This window comes from Hyperolius riggenbachi, chromosome 10 (assembly GCF_040937935.1).
Source record: "Hyperolius riggenbachi isolate aHypRig1 chromosome 10, aHypRig1.pri, whole genome shotgun sequence".
In the NCBI taxonomy this organism is placed as follows: domain Eukaryota; kingdom Metazoa; phylum Chordata; class Amphibia; order Anura; family Hyperoliidae; genus Hyperolius; species Hyperolius riggenbachi.
This window is the reverse complement of record NC_090655.1, coordinates 260114332-260135077: the sequence shown is the minus strand read 5'-3', so window position 1 is coordinate 260135077 and position 20746 is coordinate 260114332. Positions and strand designations below refer to the sequence as shown.

The window sequence follows — 20746 nt, the reverse complement described above, 5'->3', positions numbered from 1 at the left end:
AGGGGGAGCAGGGGGAGACCAAAAGAGGGTAGTTGCATACCTGCCAACTTCTTGAGATAAAAAAGAGTGACACTTATGCAGCACCCCTGCCACACCCCCAACCACACCCCTAGTCACGCATACCATAAAGATTTCATAAGAAAATGAAGATTGTTTAAAATTCTAACGAAACTCAAACCAAACTGGTCCTTTCTATCCTGGTTCATTTTACTTCACATTAACATTTTAAAATATGAAATAAATCAGTTTAAAGGATGGGAATAAAGTCAATGAAACACATTTTTGAATTGAATAATACATTTATTCACATAGATCTGTAAATCAGTCCTGAAAGAGGGACAAATTAGGATGAAAGAGGGACAGGGTAGCCAAAAGAGGGACAGTTGGAAGCCACGTAGTTGGGTAGGGTGAATTGGGGGGGAAAGGGGTGGGGGCAGTGTCCTCTAACTAACATCAATGGGGTCAACTTGCTCAAGCCTGTGTGAAGCAGTACACTAATTACACTACCTGATTGATGTATACACATGCAAGGTGTTTTGCAGCACTTTATGCCTCCAGTTTAGCAATGCAATGTGATTTGTGCCCTTAAAACCCTGCTGTGCCTCAAATCCGTAATTTTCCCCGGGACTTTTGGCGTGTATCCCACTCCGCCATGCCCCCCTAAAGGTGTTAGGCCCCTAGAAACTTCCTTTCCATCCCATTTGTGGCCATAATTAGTATTTGTAGTTTTGAAAGTTCGCCTGCCCATTGAAGTCTATTGCGGTTTGCAAAGTTCGCGCGAACCTGAACTTTTGCGTTGGAGGTTTGTGAACCTAAAATGGTAGGTTTGAGGCATCTCTACTCTCTTTTTCTCATGCTTTTGTCAGTTTTCAGTTTTTCTTCCTTGGTACCATTTTGTTTTTTGTTGATTATTTGACCATATTTAAGGTTTGTAATAAGAGACGTAATTGCTAATATAATATGTAAGAAATGATATTGGAATCATCTATAATAAGCAAAAGTAGAATTGTGGAACATAATTTGGCGTAAGAATAGCACAGAATGTTGATGTTCCACTAGCGGTTGTTGTTGTAGAAAAATCGATATGTTGTGTGTACATATTGTTTGTATGCGTTGATTTGTATAAGATGTCATCATGATTTTTCTATTTCTTTGTATTGAACTATATTAAGTTTGAATATTTTGAATATCATATTCCCCTTTTTTTTGGTCACCTTGAATATAATAATATTTCTTCTTCGTCTTCTATTTTGCCGGTTGAATGTTGAAAAAATGTCCTGGTACAAACAAGCTATTCTGCTATCCTGTATTCCGCCATCCAGAAAAAAAAATGGAGAAACCCCCATTTCCATCCATACCCAATGTCATAATGGATATAATGCAGCACAGAAATCGTCCATAAGATGGCAGCACTATACCACAATGGCCAGTACGCCTGTCGATGATCCAAGATCTCGCTTCTGCTACTGCCCATTAGAGCAGCGTGATGGGATGCGTTGTGGGCGCAATGCTTGCTTTACACGCTACAGCCTGTCTGGTGCGACGAAAACGTCGCACCAATTAACTTTTTTTGAACATTTGCACTTCACCTTTTTTTTTCCATCTGCGATCTCTCCTCCGACACGCCTCTCTCAAGCTCATTGGCTGTCCCATACTCACTCACGGCCTCACATGCCTACCTCTCTGCTAGACCCCACCTCCTACAATTCACTTCATGGCCGCCCGGCCGGCCGGGGAAACTCATCATGCTACACGGCCGGGGATCGCAGAGACACCAGTACAGAGGCGCCTAGTGTCGCCACCCCGCTAGACTGACAACTTATGCTGGGTCATCCTGCTACTGTATCCCCATCACATCTAGGCTTCCTCTCTTGGAAAACATGACCAGCCCTGATTCAACATTTACTGCCTTATTACTCCTATTCAGGGACGGTACCGGGACGAGGCAGACTGGCTGCAGCCTCTCAGCGCTTACCCTAGAGGGCGCATTCCTCTGCACTCTCCCTGACGACCCATTCCTCTGCCCTCTCCCCTCCTGCTCTATCATCTTCCCTGTCACCTCAGCCTTCTCCTCCTCTTTAGCAAACAGCGCCCCGCCTGCTCGAAGCTCTTACAGACAAGTTGTGGCACGGCTGTGTGTACAGCGGGTTGCTAGGTAACAGCAGCAAGATGACTTCTACTGTGACGAAACACTCTCTCTATGACGTAGCTGGACTCTGTGCCTGGGGAGGGACAGGCCCCCCTGCTGACATTTAATTCAGCCAGCAGTCAATGCCCATCTCTGCTCATTCATGACTGGACAGGCAGACCACCCAGCTCTTATCAGCTGCTGGAGGCCTGAAAATTGACCTACAATTATCGGGGGATTTACAATCATTACAATCATTGCACAACCAGAGGCTGCAGTTAGCCTACTCACCACAAGATGGAGGAATTCCCACTTCCAGGTGGAACGCACAGAAAGAAGGCAATGAAGCCAAAGACAGGAAATTATGTCACAGCAGGAAGAGAAGTTGCAGGAGATGGAGGGAACACACGGCTGAAACATGGAATTGTGTGATTGTTGTTTGAGTACTCCTGCTTTGGATGCCCGTGTCCTTTTTGGTTTTAGGGGGTTGGGATATTCAGAGGGGTTTTTGGAATTTTTCTACTAATAAAGTATTTTTTGACATTAAGTTCTGAAGAGTGGTGGTTGTTCTTAAATTTTATAGGTGTTGCATCATTCAACCTGCCTTCCCTCGGGCACTCGCTTGAGGTGAACTTAGTCTTTTTAGGGACTTGTGCACCAAGTCATACAATTTTTTTCTTGACAGGAAATGATGTAACAGCAGGAAGAGAAGTTGCAGGAGATGGAGAGAAGACACGAATGGAAGAGGTAATTGTGTGATTGTTGTTATAAATTGAGCAGAGCAGAGGTCGGGATGGACATACTTTGTTACAGAGGAGGTGATAGTACACCTGTCACTATCCTTATCATCCCCCTTGAAGTAATTGCCATACAAGAGACTTTTATAACTACTGTTAGTGTTAGGTTTAGGTGGGGGGAGGTTAGTGTTAGGTGTAGATAGGGAGAGGTTGGTGTTAGGTTTAGGTGGGGGGAGGTTAGTGTTAGGTGTAGGGAGGAGGAGGTTAGTGTTAGGCATAGGGGAAGGTTAGTGTTAGGTGTAAGTAATGGGGTGGGGGGTTAGTGTTGGGTGTAGGGAAGAGGAGGTTAGTGTTAGGTGTAGGTATGGGAGAGGTTGGTGTTGTTGAGGGAAGGTGGGGGGGGAAGAGTTAGTGTAAGGTGTGGGGGGCGGGTTAGTGTTAGGTGTAGGTAGAGGGAGGTTAGTGTTAGGTGTCGGTAGAGGGAGGTTAGTTTTAGGTGTAGGTAGGGGGGAGGTTGGTGTTAGGTGTAGGTAGGAAGAGGTTAGTGTTAGGTGTAGGAAGGGGGAGGTTAGTGTTAGGTGTAGGTAGGGGGAGGTTAGTGTTCAGTGTAGGAAGGGAGTTAGCATTAGGTGTAGGTAGGGGGGAGGTTGGTGTTAGGCATAAGTAGAGGGGATGTTAGTGTTATGTGGGGGGTGGAGTTAGTGTTATGCATAGGTAGAGGGAGGTTAGTATTAGGTGTAGAGTTGGGCGAACTGTTAGCGCAACTGCAGCCGAACTGTTCGGCTGCCCAACCTGTCATGTGGCTGTGGCTCTTACTACTTCCGGGTCGCAATGACCCGGAGTAGTACGTCTGCGCTGGCCCGGCGGAGTGCGTCCTAGATCGCGCTCCTGTTGCCGGGCACTCTCTGCGCATGTGTGTGACGTCACTCATGACGCCACACACATGCGCAGAGAGTGCCCGGCAACGGGAGCGCGATCTAGGATGCGCTCCGCCGGGCCCGCGCAGACGTACTACTCCGGGTCATTGCGACCCGGAAGTAGTAAGAGCCACAGCCACATGACAGGTTGGGCAGCCGAACAGTTCGGCTGCAGTTGCGCTAACAGTTCGCCCAACTCTAATTAGGTGTACGTAGGGTGAAGGGTTAGTATTAGGTAGAGGTGTGGAGGGAACATTGCACCCATTTTAACATGTGGTGCTTTTAAATGTACGCCTTGAAGGGAGTAGTAGAATTTTACTTTAGGGTAGTAGGCCTTTATTCCTGAGAATGATACAAAGTATCTATATATTGGACTAGGTTAGATAATTGCCCCTCAGGGATGGAGACATAGAGGAATATAATCTGTGAATAGTGTGGAGTGGAGCTGTGACTGGCTGATCCTGTATGCCATGGAATACTGAGCCCATAAGATCCTCGTGGAGCAGCTGCCACCTCCAGCTGGTGCCTCACACATATGCACACTCTCTGCATTACCTTATCTCTGGATTTCTATTACTTCTTATGCTATAAATTATGCAGCTAAATACACCTGTTATCATCTGTAAGATAGGTAGAAAACGAGGTGCACAGGACAACTAGCCTGGGTCACTCCGGAGTGCTCAAGGCCCAAAATAGTTCCACCAAGTTAGATACTGTAGAGATAGGAGCGGCCGGGCACATCCAGTAAAAAAAGACCTTTATTGAAATGCATTTAAAATCGGTGCAGACAAACTAGACGACAGTCAGCCAGAAGAGAAAGGGGCAAGCATGTAACAGATCATCAACAGCTGTTTCGCACTCTACATAGGAGCGCTTCCTCAGGACCTGTGCTTATTACTGCAGTCACAGGAGTTGTATGTTTATCCCAGCCGTTATGGGAGGCCGGCCTGTTTCTCTTCCCTGTGAAGGAGGACATTTTCCCTGATAGCTTTTCCCAGCAGCTGTTCATAGCAACAGTCACTAAGGCCGGCAGCCAATAATATGTTGTGCATCAAAAAAGAAAAACAGTTGAATCAGGCACTGCAGTGGTTACTGTTTTAATGGTGTTTCAGATTGTGGATAAAATCACCATTGTTATATCAAAATTGTGACATTCAAAAAGGTAGGTGCAAAACATCATCATCTGTAGAAAAAATCGTCATGTTCAAACATCTTGTGCATTCAAATAGTTGCAAGAGGAGGATGTCCTACCATATCAAAAGGTGGCGGTGGTGGGTGCAGGGCAAAATCGGTAGCCTAACGCCGTTTCGCACGGCGGTGCTTCTTCCGAGGCTGATCCACTCGGAAGAGCCCTGCACCCACCACCGCCACCTTTTGATATGGTAGGACATCCTCCTCTTGCAACTATTTGAATGCACAATATGTTTGCACATGACGATTTTTTCTACAGATGATGATGTTTTGCACCTACCTTTTTGAATGTCACAATTTTGATATAACAATGGTGATTTTATCCACAATCTGAAACACCATTAAAACAGTAACCACTGCAGTGCCTGATTCAACTGTTTTTCTTTTTTGATGCTGATCCTATGTGTATTTTTCGCTAATTAGTCATGAGCACGTAGTATCTGTTATAGTATCAAGGTGGCCTTTAGAACATCTGTCCATCCCCATTCCCAGTGACACGGCTACAGGTTTTGTAGTGCCGGCAACCTTTTGCTCCTTGATTTGATCAATAATATGTTGTGCAATACAGTTGTTGTGGGTCAGTGGAGGTCTCAGGGTAGGGATGTTCTGATGGAGCAGGTTCTGTCCATTGTGTCCAGTTGCAGCAGTTCAGACAGTGCCACCGGATGACCATATCCATTGTATCTCTGATGGAGAGAAGCCAATGTGCAGTCAGGAGCCACTGGTGTTGGGTGGTCCCGCAGTGGGAGAGGTTGGAGTCTGCAGAAAGATGATGGCTGGTGAGTCACAGCTAGGGGGTGGAGCCAGGTAACAAGGGGCTTGGCTGGTAGGACAGGCAGAAAAGATGGAGGCTGCAGCTGGGGAGGGGTTGGGTGGCCTCTGCTGCTTTGGTCTTGGTATTGGCACTGTCCCAGTTGGGAGGTTTGTTGCTCTTGGAGGGTTTGGGGTTAGTAGGTGATGGACAGGTGAGGTCAGGATATGGAGCTGCAGTTCCCTCTGCCTAGTTCATTAGGTGCCAGAGCCATAAGTAATGATCATTTGTAGCTAATTAGCTGCAGGCCTCTGCTCCTATCTTCCTCTGTCTCCAGCTGTTCTCTCCTCACATCCTCATCCATCTACCGCTGCCGGCACTGCTGTAACCTCCTAGGAATGTGTGCATGGAGAGGAGGAGAGAAGCACCAAATGATGAGCAAGGCACACTGGGAGAGAGGACTGTGGTACTGAATGTGCAGGATACCACAGCTTATGGGATATTATCACCCCCTAGCAAATTATGTTCTTTCCTGTGCTCGGTTTATTACTGCTAATATCTTACAGCTTTAATTTGTTATCCATTTCAGAACTGAGATTTGAGCTAAAAAAACAAGAGAAGGTATCCGAGGAGTGTTCTGCAGTCTGTAGAAGAGAAACACATGATGAGAACAGACAAAGAGAAAGAAGCATGTGAGGAGTGATCAGCAGTCTATGGAGGAGCGTGACATGATGGGGACAATTAAAGAGGAAGAAGAGAAGTATGTGAGGAGTGATCAGCAGTCTATGGAGGAGGGTGACCTAATGAGGATAATCAAAGAAGAGGAAGAAGAGAAGTATGTGAGGAGTGGTCAGCAGTCTATGGAGAAGGGAGACATGATGGGGACCATTAAGGAGGAAGAAGACATGACATATGTGAAGGATGATCAGCAGTCTATGGAGGAGGGTGACATGATAAGGACAATTAAAGAAGAAGAAGTAGAGAAGTATGTGAGGAGTGATCAGCAGTCTATGGAGGAGGGTGACATGATGAGGACAATTAAAGAAGAGGAAGAAGAGAAGTATGTGAGGAGTGATCAGCAGTCTATGGAGAAGGGAGACATGATGGGGACCATTAAGGAGGAAGAAGACATGACATATGTGAAGAGTGATCAGCAGTCTATGGAGCCGGGTGACATGATGAAGACAAATATAGAGAAAACCCCATATTCAGAGGGCAGAACAGGTGAGTAATCAATATTAAGTGTTGAATATCTTGTTGATTATTATGACTGTGTCACTGCTCACAGACTGGCCATATTAGGAGTTAGAATGCAAGGATCAGTGCAGGGCTGTGGAGTCGGAGTCGGGGCAATTTTGGGTGCCTGGAGTCGGGGAAAAATGCACCGACTCCGACTCCTAATGAATTTAAACTGTAATTAAAATAGAAAATATGATAAAATGTTCTATTTCTCAGATAATAGTCATCATAAATAATTTATACATACAGTAATAGCTGTGCTTAGTCCACAAAAATGAAATAAACCAATCAAAATTAGTTACTTGTTAGGGCTGCACGATTTTAGGGAAAATAAAAAATTCTCTCAAAAATTGCGATTTCGATTTTTTCACGATTTTCTTCAAATCAAGCTTTAGCACTAAATTCACATTGCCCCAACTACACTCTGCTAACACCTGATGATCCACCAATACACTACACTATGCTAACTTGAATCTTGATGCCCCACCAATTAAACTCCACTGCACAATGCTAACCTCTGATTCCCATCAATAACACACTAAGCTAACTCCTGATGCCCACCAGCTATGCTACAATGCACTACTCTAATGCTCGCTCTAGACGCCGCGATGTGTCTTATCAATCGAGCTGCTTATGCGGCTCGATTGATAAGTTCCGACAGGTCCGATTTCGCCGCCGCCGATTCCCTGCTCATTCCCCACGAGCGGACAATGGCAGGGAATCGAGCAGAAGATAAGCGGCGGCGGCGGGGACGAGGGGGGGTCGAATCCGATGCACGTGGGGACGCGGCGGGGATGCGGCAGAGGCGATCCGGCGGCTAATCGAGCCGCCGGATCGCTCCGTCTAGATCCAGCTTAACACCTTCTGACCCCATTCCCAGCTACACTACACTTAACCCCTGCAGCTACAATGACTACTCTGCAACTGCCACTGTTAAGCCTGAAGCACTAGGCAGACAGGCTAGTTAAAGTAGTGGCTAAGCTGCATGGGCATGAAGCAGAGCCTGTGACAGAGAGCACAGCAGGACCAGGCAGATAGAGCATACACACAGACTGTATACAGGGTGTATACCAGGGCTGTGGAGTCAGTCCAAAAATCCACCGACTCTGACTCCTTAGTTTAGGATTCCTCCGACTCCTCGACTCCGACTCCTCTAATTTGCATATTACAATTGTGTTGATTAACAGTATGTAACGTGAAATTTGTCTCTTAACTGCCAACGCTTAGGAATTTTACAAGACAACCAAAGTGAGAAGGATATGGAGACTACTATATTTATTCCCTTTAGACTAAAACTAGTCCTTTATAAGAGTACTTGTAAAGGGTACAGACCGGAACAAAGAACAAGAATTAGTTATTTGTGCTGCTTCAATAAAGCAGTCCCCGTATTTTTAAAGTCAGATATACATATTTAAAGTCAGATATACACATCTGATTGTGACTGTACAGTATATATGATGTGTACACAGGAATCTCTTATATATACTAAATAACGTCTATGCTGTAAGAATAAAGCCTGATGTGTAGCCGTGTCACTAATAGAGATGGTCAATGAGATGGAAATAATTCTGCATTGATGCTGGTTTATGCAAATGTACTCTCTTTGCTCATAAAATCAAATAAATTGATATGTTGTTAAAATTTGGTTTGGTGACTACAAATTAAAGGGTACCTGAGACGGATGAAAAGAAGAGTGTTATACATACCTGGGGCTTTCTCCAGCCCCCTTCAGGCTAATCAGTCCCTCGTTGTCCTCCTTCACCACCTGGAACTTCTGCTATGAGTCCCGGTAATTCAGCCAGTCAGAGCAGTCTGGCTACGTGCCGCTTCCACAGCCAGGAGCATTCTGCACAGGTGTAGTACGCCCCCGGCAGCGGAGTGTGTGCATGCGCACTACGCCAGACTGGCTCAAGTACCTGGACTCATAGCAGAAGATCCAGGTGGCGAAAGAGGACAGCGAGGGACTGATTAGCCTGAAGGGGGCTGGAGGAAGCCCCAGGTATGTATAAAACTTTAATTTCATCTGTCTCAGGTTTACTTTGGTACACAGTAGTACTATACTCTACATATGCACTCCCCACAGAGCTGCAGGGAATCCACTGAGAATGTTGTGCACATTGAACAGAGAGGTGTTGTCTGTCATCCATAAACCTTGTTCAGATTGTGCATGAAGAATGTGTAATAGAGGAAGAATCTCCTCATTCCCCTGCAGAGTACCTGCACATCACTCTTACATGTACCCACAGTTACATTGCCTAGGGCCTGATAGATGTTCTTTGTTCCAGTCTGTACCTTTTACAAGTAATCTTACCAAGGACTAGTTTTAGTCTATGACTAAAGGGAAAAAATATGGCAGTCTCCATATCCTTCTCACTTCAGATGAATTTTAAAATTCCTAAGCGTTGGCAGTTAAGAGACGAATTTCATGTTACATACTTTCAATCAACAAGATTTTAATATGCAAATTAGAGGAGTCGGAGTCGGTGGAATCCTAAACTGAGGAGTCGGAGTCGATGGATTTTTGTAACTACTCCACAGCCCTGGATCAGTGTTGCACCAGTAAATAGTACATTTAACACCAGCTAATTTGAAAATAAGAGTATCCACCTCTCTTACAAAGATAAACAATATCGTGTAATAATCAAAAAAGTGCTAAGTGCATTTAAAACACCGCTATGTAGCAATTCATCAGAATAAAATGTGCAGTAACAAGAATACGTGAATAAATAGACAATAGTATATATCGGTACGTACCTACAGCCACTCACGCATTCAGACCACGGACACCTCCACTCGCTGCAGTGACAAAATGAACTGGGAGGGTCCTGAAAAAGTGTGCAAAAATAGCAAATAGTAAAAAGCAAAAAATGAAAAGCAAAAATATGTCATTAACCTACTTATAAACAAAATGATGCATTGAACCTGCTAATAAGCTCTGCAGGCTTCTGTGAAACAATCATCAACCATTAAATGTGCTTGAAAGTAGTTTAGCAGTTTGTAGTCGTAGCACATTTAGTGTAAATCTTATGCAGGATGATGCAGGTCAGATTGCTTTTCCCTTTGTGCGGGTGAATGTAAGTCACTAGCTGCAATTGCTGCAATGACTGGATAATCACTAATAGAATGTGCTGATGTTCAATGGTAGTTAAAGGGAACCTGAAATGAAAAAAATGATATAATGAATTTTATGTGTAGTACAGCAAAGAAAAAGAACATTAGTAGCAAAGATAGTCTCATATTGTTTCCAGTACAGGATGAGTTAAGAAACTTCAGTTGTTATCTATGCAGAAGAGCTGCTGTGAGCTCTCCGACCCACTGGGTGAAATACAGTCCTGTTTTCTGAGGCACTTATACATCAAATAGAAAGCGAGACACAGCTTCAGATTAGGTTTTACTGCCGGGGAGTTCAGAGGATCATTAGCTCCGCTTTGTTTTATAGTTTGAAATACAGAGTGTGGTTTGTAATTGCAAATATGACAGAACAATGCAATGTTATAAAGAGAGACTGAAGCCTTTCAAAATACCTCTTTTTATGCTGCAGGCTTCTTCATCAATATAACCCAAGCTGATTCGCCGCAGGGTCTCAGCAGAACGAGGGCCTTATACCCCCCAAATCCCGGGGCAAAATTCCACGGCTTTCCATGTCGCGGATTGTGCTGCCGGGGAGGCGGAGCTTTGCGCTGTAGCTCTGCCTCCAGTACAGTCAGTCCGCGCTGATCGCCACCTCTCCCCTCTCAGTGATAGAAGACTGAGAGGGGCGGGGAGAGGCGGAGCTTTAGGCTGTAGCTCCGCCTCCAGTACAGTCAGTCTGCACTGATCGCCGCCTCTCCCCTCTCAGTGAAAGAAGACTGAGAGAGGCGGGGAGAGGTGGAGCTTTGCGCTGTAGCTCTGCCTCCAGTACAGTCAGTCCGCGCTGATCGCCGCCTCTCCCCTCTCAGTGAAAGAAGACTGAGAGAGGCGGGGAGAGGCGGAGCTTTGCGCTGTAGCTCTGCCTCCAGTACAGTCAGTCTGCGCTGATCGCCGCCTCTCCCCTCTCAGTGAGAGAAGACTGAGAGGGGCGGGGAGAGGCGGAGCTTTGTGCTGTGGCTCTGCCTCCAGTACAGTCAGTCTGGCTGATCTCCGCCTCTCCCCTCTCAGTGATAGAAGACTGAGAGGGGCGGGGAGAGGCGGAGCTTTGTGCTGTAGCTCTGCCTCCAGTACAGTCAGTCTGGCTGATCGCCGCCTCTCCCCTCTCAGTGATAGAAGACTGAGAGGGGCGGGGAGAGGCGGAGCTTTGTGCTGTAGCTCTGCCTCCAGTACAGTCAGTCTGGCTGATCGCCGCCTCTCCCCTTTCAGTGAAAGAAGACTGAGAGGGGCGGGGAGAGGCGGAGCTTTGCGCTGTAGCTCTGCCTCCAGTACAGTCAGTCTGCGCTGATCGCCGCCTCTCCCCTCTCAGTGAAAGAAGACTGAGAGGGGCGGGGAGAGGCGGAGCTTTGTGCTGTAGCTCTGCCTCCAGTACAGTCAGTCTGGCTGATCGCCGCCTCTCCCCTCTCAGTGAGAGAAGACTGAGAGGGGCGGGGAGAGGCGGAGCTTTGTGCTGTGGCTCTGCCTCCAGTACAGTCAGTCTGGCTGATCTCCGCCTCTCCCCTCTCAGTGATAGAAGACTGAGAGGGGCGGGGAGAGGCGGAGCTTTGTGCTGTAGCTCTGCCTCCAGTACAGTCAGTCTGGCTGATCGCCGCCTCTCCCCTCTCAGTGATAGAAGACTGAGAGGGGTGGGGAGAGGCGGAGCTTTGCGCTGTAGCTCTGCCTCCAGTACAGTCAGTCTGGCTGATCGCTGCCTCTCCCCTCTCAGTGAAAGAAGACTGAGAGGGGCGGGGAGAGGCGGAGCTTTGTGCTGTAGCTCTGCCTCCAGTACAGTCAGTCTGGCTGATCGCCGCCTCTCCCCTCTCAGTGAAAGAAGACTGAGAGAGGCGGGGAGAGGCGGAGATCAGTGCAGAGTGATGCGAGTAGATGCAGAGCTACTGCACAAAGCTCTGTCTCTACCCGGAAGGAGCCCCAAATCTTTCCCCGGCTATTTCAGGGGGATTAAGACCTTGTTCTGCCGCGTCCCCACGGCGAATCAGCTTGAGCTATGATGATGAAGAGGCCTGCAGCATAAAAACAGGTATTTTGAAAGGCTTCAGACTCTCTTTAGAGAAAAGCTATATAACTAAAAATAAAATGATGATACTCTTTTCTTTGCTACTAATATACTATTAATTATCCGTACTACACATACAATTCGTTATCTCATAAGTTTTGTTTCATTTCAGTGTCACTTTAATACACAGGAATCCTGTGCAGTGTAGGTAAAACTCAGTTTTGAAAATAGATGTAAGACGTGGGCTGAAACGTGGTGAGTGCAGTAGGCAGCGTGGTTTGCAGACACTTACCATGTGTATTTGTAGATACCCCTGTATTAATAAGGCCTGGAGAAGAGTGTTGTACCCGAGTGCCCCATTTTCCCCTTTGGCCCGGGCTTGCTGCTATTTTGTATTAAAGTGAAGGTCGGCGCCTGATTTGGCGGACACTTGAGTTGCATGAGGAATGGGAATTACACGCCCGTGCTGCATCCCTGTGAGATCCATGCTGCGTTTATTTCAGGAAATGTTAAATAAGCCACACTATTTACCTGCCTAAACATTTTTAGTGGCAGCCACTGTCTGAGAGGCCTAAAAAAAATATTTAGGCAGGTAAATGCCCAATTTTTCAGGCATCTCAGACAGTGGCTGCAACCACAAATGTATTAGGCAGGTAATCCCAAATTTGTCAAGCCTCTCAGTCAGTGGCAGCAATTTAAAATGTTTAGGCAGGTAAATGCTGATATATATATATATATATATATATATATATATATATATATATATATATATATATATATATATATATATATATATATATATATATATACATAAAAACGTGCACAGTTCAATTAAGCATGTTTAAGCATGTTAGCCAGTTTGTCACATGTTAGAAGATATAAAAAAAAATCTGCTAGACAGCAACAGGTTGGTATCTTGGCATTACTGGAAAGGGGATTGTGTCTGCTATGCATGAAATAATCTATTGCCAGCTGGGAAGCATGTTAACCATGATTACAAGGTATTTACATACTGAAAGCTAACAATAACAATAATAATAATAACATTTCTATAGAGCTTTTCTCCCATAGCACGCAAAGCGCTTAGGCTCTCTCAGATTCAGAAATTGGCAGTAGGATGAAGTATTGACACAACAGAAATTATATTTCTGCAAATGCCAGACTAAACAGGTGGGTTTTCAGTCTGGATTGAAACACGTCCAGAGATGGAGCTGTCCTGATCTGCTGAGGTAAGGATTTCCATAATGTCGGAGAAGCATGACAGAAGGCTCTGGGACCAAAAGTTTCCAGGTGAACTCTGGGTATGACTAGATTATTAGAACGTGTGGATCTGAGATTGCGGGGATTGCTACACAGCTGTAACATTTCTTTCATATATCCAGGGCCAGATTATGTAGTGATTTAAATGTCAGTAGGCCAATCTGGAATAGGTCCCTCCATTCTATAGGTAGCCAGTGAAGGGAGTGCAGGACTGGTGTTATGTGGCAGTGACGGGGTTGGTTAACAGTCTGGCAGCAGTATTCTGTATCAGTACAAGTCCTTTTTTGGAAGGCTGGTGTAGAGAACATTGACCTAGTCCAGTCGGGATGTAAGGAAGGCATGAACTAAGGTTGGCAGATCTGTGGGGATGAAGTGCTTGATTTTTGTGATGTTCTTCAAGTGAAAATAGGATGATTTTACCACAGCAGAGATGTGGGTTCTGAAGTTTAAATCCCCATCAATTAGAACTCCCAGGCTACGCACATGCTCAGAGCTGTGTAGATCTGTGCCTCCTATTCCCAGAGGTGAAGACTTCAGGAGAAGTTGTTTTTGTTGTCATTCGCTTCCCTCCGATTAGAAGGACTTAAGTTTTATCTGCATTTAGTCTCAGCCAGTTGTCACTCATCCATTGCTGTAGTTCAGCTAGGCAGGTGTTTATTGTTGGGAGTTGGGTCTGTCACCCCAGGCTTGAAGGAAAGATATAGTTGGGTGTCATTAGCATAGCAGTAGGATGTCAGTCCGTCAGGTATGTCAGGCTGAGAGCTAGCAGAGGCATCCCATAGGCTGGCAGGGTAAAATACACAACCTGTGTTTTGGGGTATCATTGGCGCTCCTTCCATCTATCCCATACTAGAGTTCTTGATGGCCTCCTATCTACACACACTCGTTTTTTTTTTGTTTGTTTTTTATAAGGAAATGAGCTGTCTACTCTTTTAACCCAGTTTTGAAAGGTTAGTGGCGAGGGCACAAGCCATCTATCTGCATGCCGCCTCTTGCTTGGCCATGATCAGCACTCCTGACAAAAAGGATTTATGGGGAGTTGCCAAACCCTAATCGTGTATGACACCCGAAATGCATACAATTGGATCAGCGTTCATAGGGAACCTTGTCATGCAAGAATTTTGTAAGTTGTTTCCAGTAATCTATTATCACGGGGTAATCCTTAATAAGATGAAAAAAGGGGGGTGCGGGAGATATTTGGGACAGACATCAGTGGCCATGGAGTTATATTTAACTAGCCTGTTCGGGGTCAGATAGTCCTGCTGGAGAATATATAATTGCATGATTCTACCATGAACATAGGGGGATACCTTTTTCACAGCATCAAGGGCATCTTCCCAATCCTCATCTACATTGTTATTATTTTTTATTATTATGATTATTTAGTATTTATATAGCGCCATCATCTTCCGCAGCGCTGTACAGAGTATATATTGTCTTGTCACTAACTGTGCCTCAGAGGGGCTCACAATCTAATCCCTACCATAGTCATATGTTTATGTATGTTTAGTGCAATACATGTGTTTTAGTCTAAGGCCAATTTAAGGGGAAGCTAATTAACTTGTATGTTTTTTGGGATGTGGGAGGAAATCTGAGTGCCCGGAGGAAACCCATGCAGCCACGGGGAGAACATACAAACTCCTTGCAGATGTTGACTTGGATGGGATTCGAGCTGGGGACTCAGCGCTGCAAGGCGAGAGCGCTAACCACTACGCCACCGTGCTGCCCAAATAAAAATTATTTACTCATTGAAGTTGTTCTTTCTACGACTAAGTCTCTTGTGACACAGGATGCATTTGGCTTCTGTACTGTATCAGGCAGACACACAGAAATAAGCCCACACTGCAGAGCCTTGTACTGATGCTCTGGTACCGGTAGGAGTGACTGGGCAATGTGTCTGGCTGACCCCAGGTGACTTCACACTTTCCTGTTTGCCTCCTGTCTCCTGCAACCTCTCACTGCTTCTCACTCTTATCCTCCCTTTCCAAGGCTCTGTCTCTCCCTCTGATTGCTCCTCCTTCTGTTCCTCTCTTGTGGGCACCCATGTGACATCCATCACCCCCATCGCTTACACTTCCCAGCTCACAGTAGGTGCCACAGCAGGGAAATTGCACCTTGTGTTTACCTGGGTACTGTTGTCTGAATTTTTAACTTCCTCAGTACTCACACCTTATTAATATGGATATACGTATATAACATTAAGTGGAGAAAAACTAGTAATAAGATGTAACTCTTAAATAAATTAGGATAAAAACTAAATAATAATAAATTAGGATAAAGCTGCTCAAACATCATTATGAAGTGAAAACACAGTGGGTTGCAAAATGGTCTTAAATTAACCCAAAAGACGTTAGGGGGATACCTACGCAGCTCTCACTGTTATTGTAAACAAAAATGTGACATGCCAATAAAGCCTGGGACCCACTAGCAGCCCTTTTCTAAGTGCTTGGGATTTAAAAAGCCCTTGATAATGTAATGCTACGGGTGCGATCCCACTTGAGGGATGTGATTTTTTTTTTAATTACCCATAGTATTACATTAGCAAGAGTTTTACAATCACAAACACTTAGAAAATTGCTGCCAGTGGGTTCCAGGCCTAACTCTGAGCTGGTGCAAATTCTATGCTAATTATATGCAAAGTTATGCATCTGCTGCATCCGGTCCATTTTCAAACTGCATAAACTTTGCCTCAACTTAGAATTCTCAGCTGCTCACTGACCATCCCTAATGATAATTGTTCCAGAATTCTTTAACAGGAAGTGATGATGTTTCTGTATTTGCAGTGCGGAGTCCCAGCATCAGGAACCTCTCAGAGACTCGTCTCTCTGTATCCACAGACTGTACAACGGATGATGATGTCACTGGACAAGAATCTCCTGCAGATATCCTGGTTACCCCAAATATTCCCCCAGACTCCCCTCACCTGTCTAACCCTGAGGGGCCTCATACCCAGCACAGCTCTGCCCCTGCTGGAGGGTCTTATTCCTGTTCAACATGTGGGAAATGTTTTGTTCAGAAATCAGACCTTGCCAGACATGAGAGCTCTCACACTGGTGAGAAGACCTATTCATGCTCTGAGTGTGGGAAATGTTTTGTACAGATAGCAAATCTTGTCAGACATGAGAGGTCTCACACTGGTGAGAAACCCTTCTCATGTGCTGAGTGTGGGAAATGTTTTGTTTGGAAATCGAATCTTGTCAGGCATGAGAGATCTCACACTGGTGAGAAGCCCTTTTCCTGTGCAGAGTGTGGAAAATGTTCTATTCAAAAATCAATTCTTGTTATTCATGAGAGATCTCACACTGGTGAGAAGCCCTATTCATGTACAGAGTGTGGGAAATGTTTTGCATCTAAAGAAGGCTTTATATATCATGAGAGATCTCACACTGGTGAGAAGCCCTATTCTTGTGCTAAGTGTGGGAAATGTTTTGTACAGAAATCACAGCTTGTCAGACATGAGAGGTCTCACACTGGTGAGAAGCCCTATTCTTGTGCTGAGTGTGGGAAATGTTTTGTACAGAAATCACAGCTTGTCAGACATGAGAGATCTCACACTGGTGAGAAGCCCTATTCTTGTGCTGAGTGTGGGAAATGTTTTAGGCGTAAAGAAAGCCTTGTCAGTCATGAGATATCGTGTCCTCACACTGGTGAGAAGCCCTAAGCATGTGTTGTGTATGGGAAATGTTGTTGTTTGGAAATCACTGCTTGTTATATATTTGTGTTGAGTGTGGGAAATGTTTTGGCCATAAGTGGTCTTTTACAATGTTTTTATTTTTGTCTCTTGCAAAGTGCTCATAGAAATATTTCAACACGGAGTCCTGAGGACACTTTCATGCTACTCAGTTTATTGGTTTGGTAAAGCTGAATGGAGGTGACAATGAGGAGATAAACATGGTTACATATAGTCCTAACCTGAGATAGAACTTGCCTGAGTTCATGTTTTATATTTTTAATTGTAAGGGTTAATAAACCAGGTGCTTTTTTATGCAAATGATGCAGAATCTGCAGTCACAGCTCTCCTGAAAAGTACATAAAACAACATGCTATTATCTGGGAATATTAGATGATCCCAGTCATCCAGACTGACCTGAGGAAAGGAGATTTCCCTCTCTCTGTCTCTCTGTGTCTTTTTTTTTATATTCAGGAGACATGAAGGGATTTGAGCTGAATGCACAAAGTCCAGTAAGATAAGAAGAGAGGGATTTATCTCCCAGCAATGTTACGCTGGACACACACAGGACTGATATTCAGAGAGATTGGATCACTGCGACTGTGACGGGATCTTCCAGGGATCTCCTGATTTCTCTACATAATTTTAGGGGTAACGTTATAGATCTATATTGTTACGCCCTCACAGAGGAAGATTGGCTACTATGTTACATGATAATACTACAGTATAAATATGGGAGCAGGAAAAGATAAGGTATTATTAGTCAGATGTATTCCCAGCAGCACGGCTGTGGAGTCAGAGCAGTTTTTTAGTACCTGGAGTCGGAGTTGTCCACAAATGCACTGACTCCGACTCCTAATAAATGTGTACTTTAACTACTTAAGGGCCACAATGATTGAAATCTACGCCCTGTTTTGGTGGTTACCTGGCTGGCACGGCGTAGATTTCAATAACCGCTGCAATGCACATCTGCCATTTTCGTCACTCTACGCCGATCTCACGGCTGAAACCCGACGTCTCTCACTGCAGCTCACTGGCTCTGCCTGTCTCTATGACGGCAGAGCCATGTGAGCTGGTCAGGAGCCGATTTCATTGGCTCCTGGCCGTGTCTGTCAATGTAAGCCACTCCCGTAAGCTTACATTGATAGACAATGAAAGCAGCTCCTAACCTGCTCACATAACTCTGCCGTCATAGAGACCACAGAGTGGATGTCAGGAGGATGCTGGCGTGCGGCGGATATGCGCGGCGATACCGGTCGGTATTGTACCAGCGGTCTCTGGTCCTTCAGGGGGCAGAGGCTGCTGGTACTTAAGTGGTTAATTAAAAGAAATAATGTTATTAAATTATTCAATTTCGCAGATAGCTCACAAAAAATCTGAAATATACAGTAATAGCAGTGCTTAGTCCACAAAAATGAAACAATAAACCAATCAAACAACAAGTTACTTTTGCTTCAGCATTAAACAGTAACCATATTTTTAACACCAGATACATATATGTAACTGACTGTATGTGTGATGTGTACACAGGAATCTTTTATATATAATAACATCTCTGCATTCTAAACTACCACAAATGTGGATCTAATCTTTGTTTTAACCATTTAACGGCAACCTAGCGTATTGAAAAATCATGCTTTTGCCTGTTAATGGCAACATGACGTTTTAATACGTTGCGCGTTCCCACCGCCGCTCCGAACGTGTGCGCGCCGCTACCGCCGCCGTTTCCGTCGGGTTCCCGTGCTGGGTGGAAACTGTTTAAGTTTAATAAAGTGTAAAAAAAAAAAAAGGGATCACTTCCTATACGGGAGAGTGTTCACTAGCGCCATCTTGTAGCCAAAAAGTATATTACACATACAAAGCACATGCATATGCAAGTACATACACACTATTAATAAAATTAATAAAATTACACTTACAACCCTCCCCCCCCCCCCTCCCGGAAAAAAAACACTTCTAAAAAAAAATCAGCTTAAAATAAATAAATAAATAGTTGCCTTAGGGACTCAGCTTTTTTAATCTGTATTTTATGGGGGAAAATTAATTTTAATTTATTATATAGGGGCAAAAAAAAACAAAACAGAAAAATAACACCTATATTTTAAAATAATATATTGTCGCCATACATTGTGATAGGGACATCATTTAAACGGTTTAATAATCGGGACAACTGGGCAAATAAAATGTGTTTGTTTTATCCACAGGAGAACGTTTAATTTTAAAACTATAATGGCTTAAAACTGAGAAATAATTATTTTTTTTCATTTTTTCATTTTTTTCTTCATTAAAACGCATTTAGAATAAAAAAATTCTTAGCAAAATGTACTACCCACAGAAAGCCTAATTAGTGGCGAAAAAAACGAGGTATAGATCATTTTCTTGTGATAAGTAGTAATAAAGTTATTAGGGAATAAAAGGGAGGAGCACTGACAAGTGAAAATTGCTCTGGTCCGTTAGAGTAAAAACCCTTGGGGGTGAACTGGTTAACTACTTATTTCCCCAAAATCTGAAAATGGAGTGCCTCCTTAGAATCAAAGAAAACCAAAACCTATTAAAAAGTAAATGGGACTTTGACTGGGCTTCCCTCCTACTATTATAACAATTTTACAAGGGCCTACCCCAATCATCTTAAACACCTAACTATCACATAGCCCAACTATATATCCATGGACATCTAGACCAAGTATTATTAGTAGGTAACTTTTGTTTATCATACATTACCTCACCAGAAGTGCTGGCCCTCCGCCTTCCCTCCCTTCTCCTACACCCCCCCCCCCCTTCCACTATTCTGCCTGACCACTCTATGAGTTACAAGTCCCAGTCACTATTAACTAGTGTAGTCCGGGACCTCTGTAACCTAATTATAAAATCACTAAATCAAACAAAGATCACACATTTTTGATACTCATGATACGTTCTCTGGATCGAATATCCATAATCTTTTCCCTACATCAATATCAACCACGAGCTGACATATCCTCCTTTCTTATGATCATCGTATAGTGAAACCCTCACTTCTCCCATGAGAGGCTCACCCTGCGTCATCATCGGTACACTATACAATGCTTCTTGTCTCAGTCTGTCCCACTGTTTAGGACAGAAGTTAATTCTGTATTCTATTTCAAGTATGTTTAAATCCTTGTTAAAAAAAACTGTTAAAAACCTGTTATGGATATTGTATAAGCTTTTCATACATGAACCCTTGTTTAGCTATTGATAAACTGTTTATTCATGTGCAAAATTCAATAAAAATTACTTACACAAAAAAACCTACTTATTTCCTCCACCCCATCTTTTTCTTTCATCAAGGTATCTATAATTTTTTGGTTAATTCCTCTGTTTTGTTCTCTTTAATACCCTGAATGCGATCATATGATTTAGAGGTGTTTTTTTGTGTGTGTGTTCTTTTTCTATTTCCCATTAGTTGTTCCCTCTTCATATACAACTTAACGAGGTATAACCTCTACCATAACAGGCCATCCTCAAAATTAGCTAACTTCCAAAATTAGCCTACAGCTACAATCTAACGCCACACTACCATTCTGAAGATATCGGATACAAATCTCCCGTAGGGGCCTGCCCTCCTGGCACTGCAATTGTTCCCCATATGGAAGAATATCTCAGTCAGAGTTTGTTTTAATAGCCACATATCTCCATAGAATAACAATTTCTGTACCATCTGATGTCTGTTGGCTTTGCCTATGGGAAGTACAGTACTGCTTATATGAAGCTTT

The 20746-nt window shown here is 44.1% G+C and overlaps 1 protein-coding gene across 2 annotated transcripts; it reads left to right on the top strand.

The window, feature by feature from the left end:
- The first annotated feature begins 1710 nt into the window (after positions 1–1710).
- LOC137535361 (zinc finger protein 568-like) lies at positions 1711–20263 on the top strand. 2 transcript variants are annotated; one of them, XM_068257191.1, is made up of 3 exons: positions 1711–2155; positions 6314–6948; positions 16126–20263. In XM_068257191.1, exons 2-3 carry the CDS (start codon positions 6438–6440, stop codon positions 17001–17003), a joined length of 1389 nt encoding a protein of 462 aa, XP_068113292.1. In that variant the 5' UTR covers positions 1711–2155; positions 6314–6437; the 3' UTR covers positions 17004–20263. The 2 variants fall into 2 exon arrangements, with proteins under 2 accessions (XP_068113292.1, XP_068113291.1); XM_068257190.1 differs by having other exon boundaries at positions 1711–2875.
- The last annotated feature ends 483 nt before the right edge of the window (positions 20264–20746 follow it).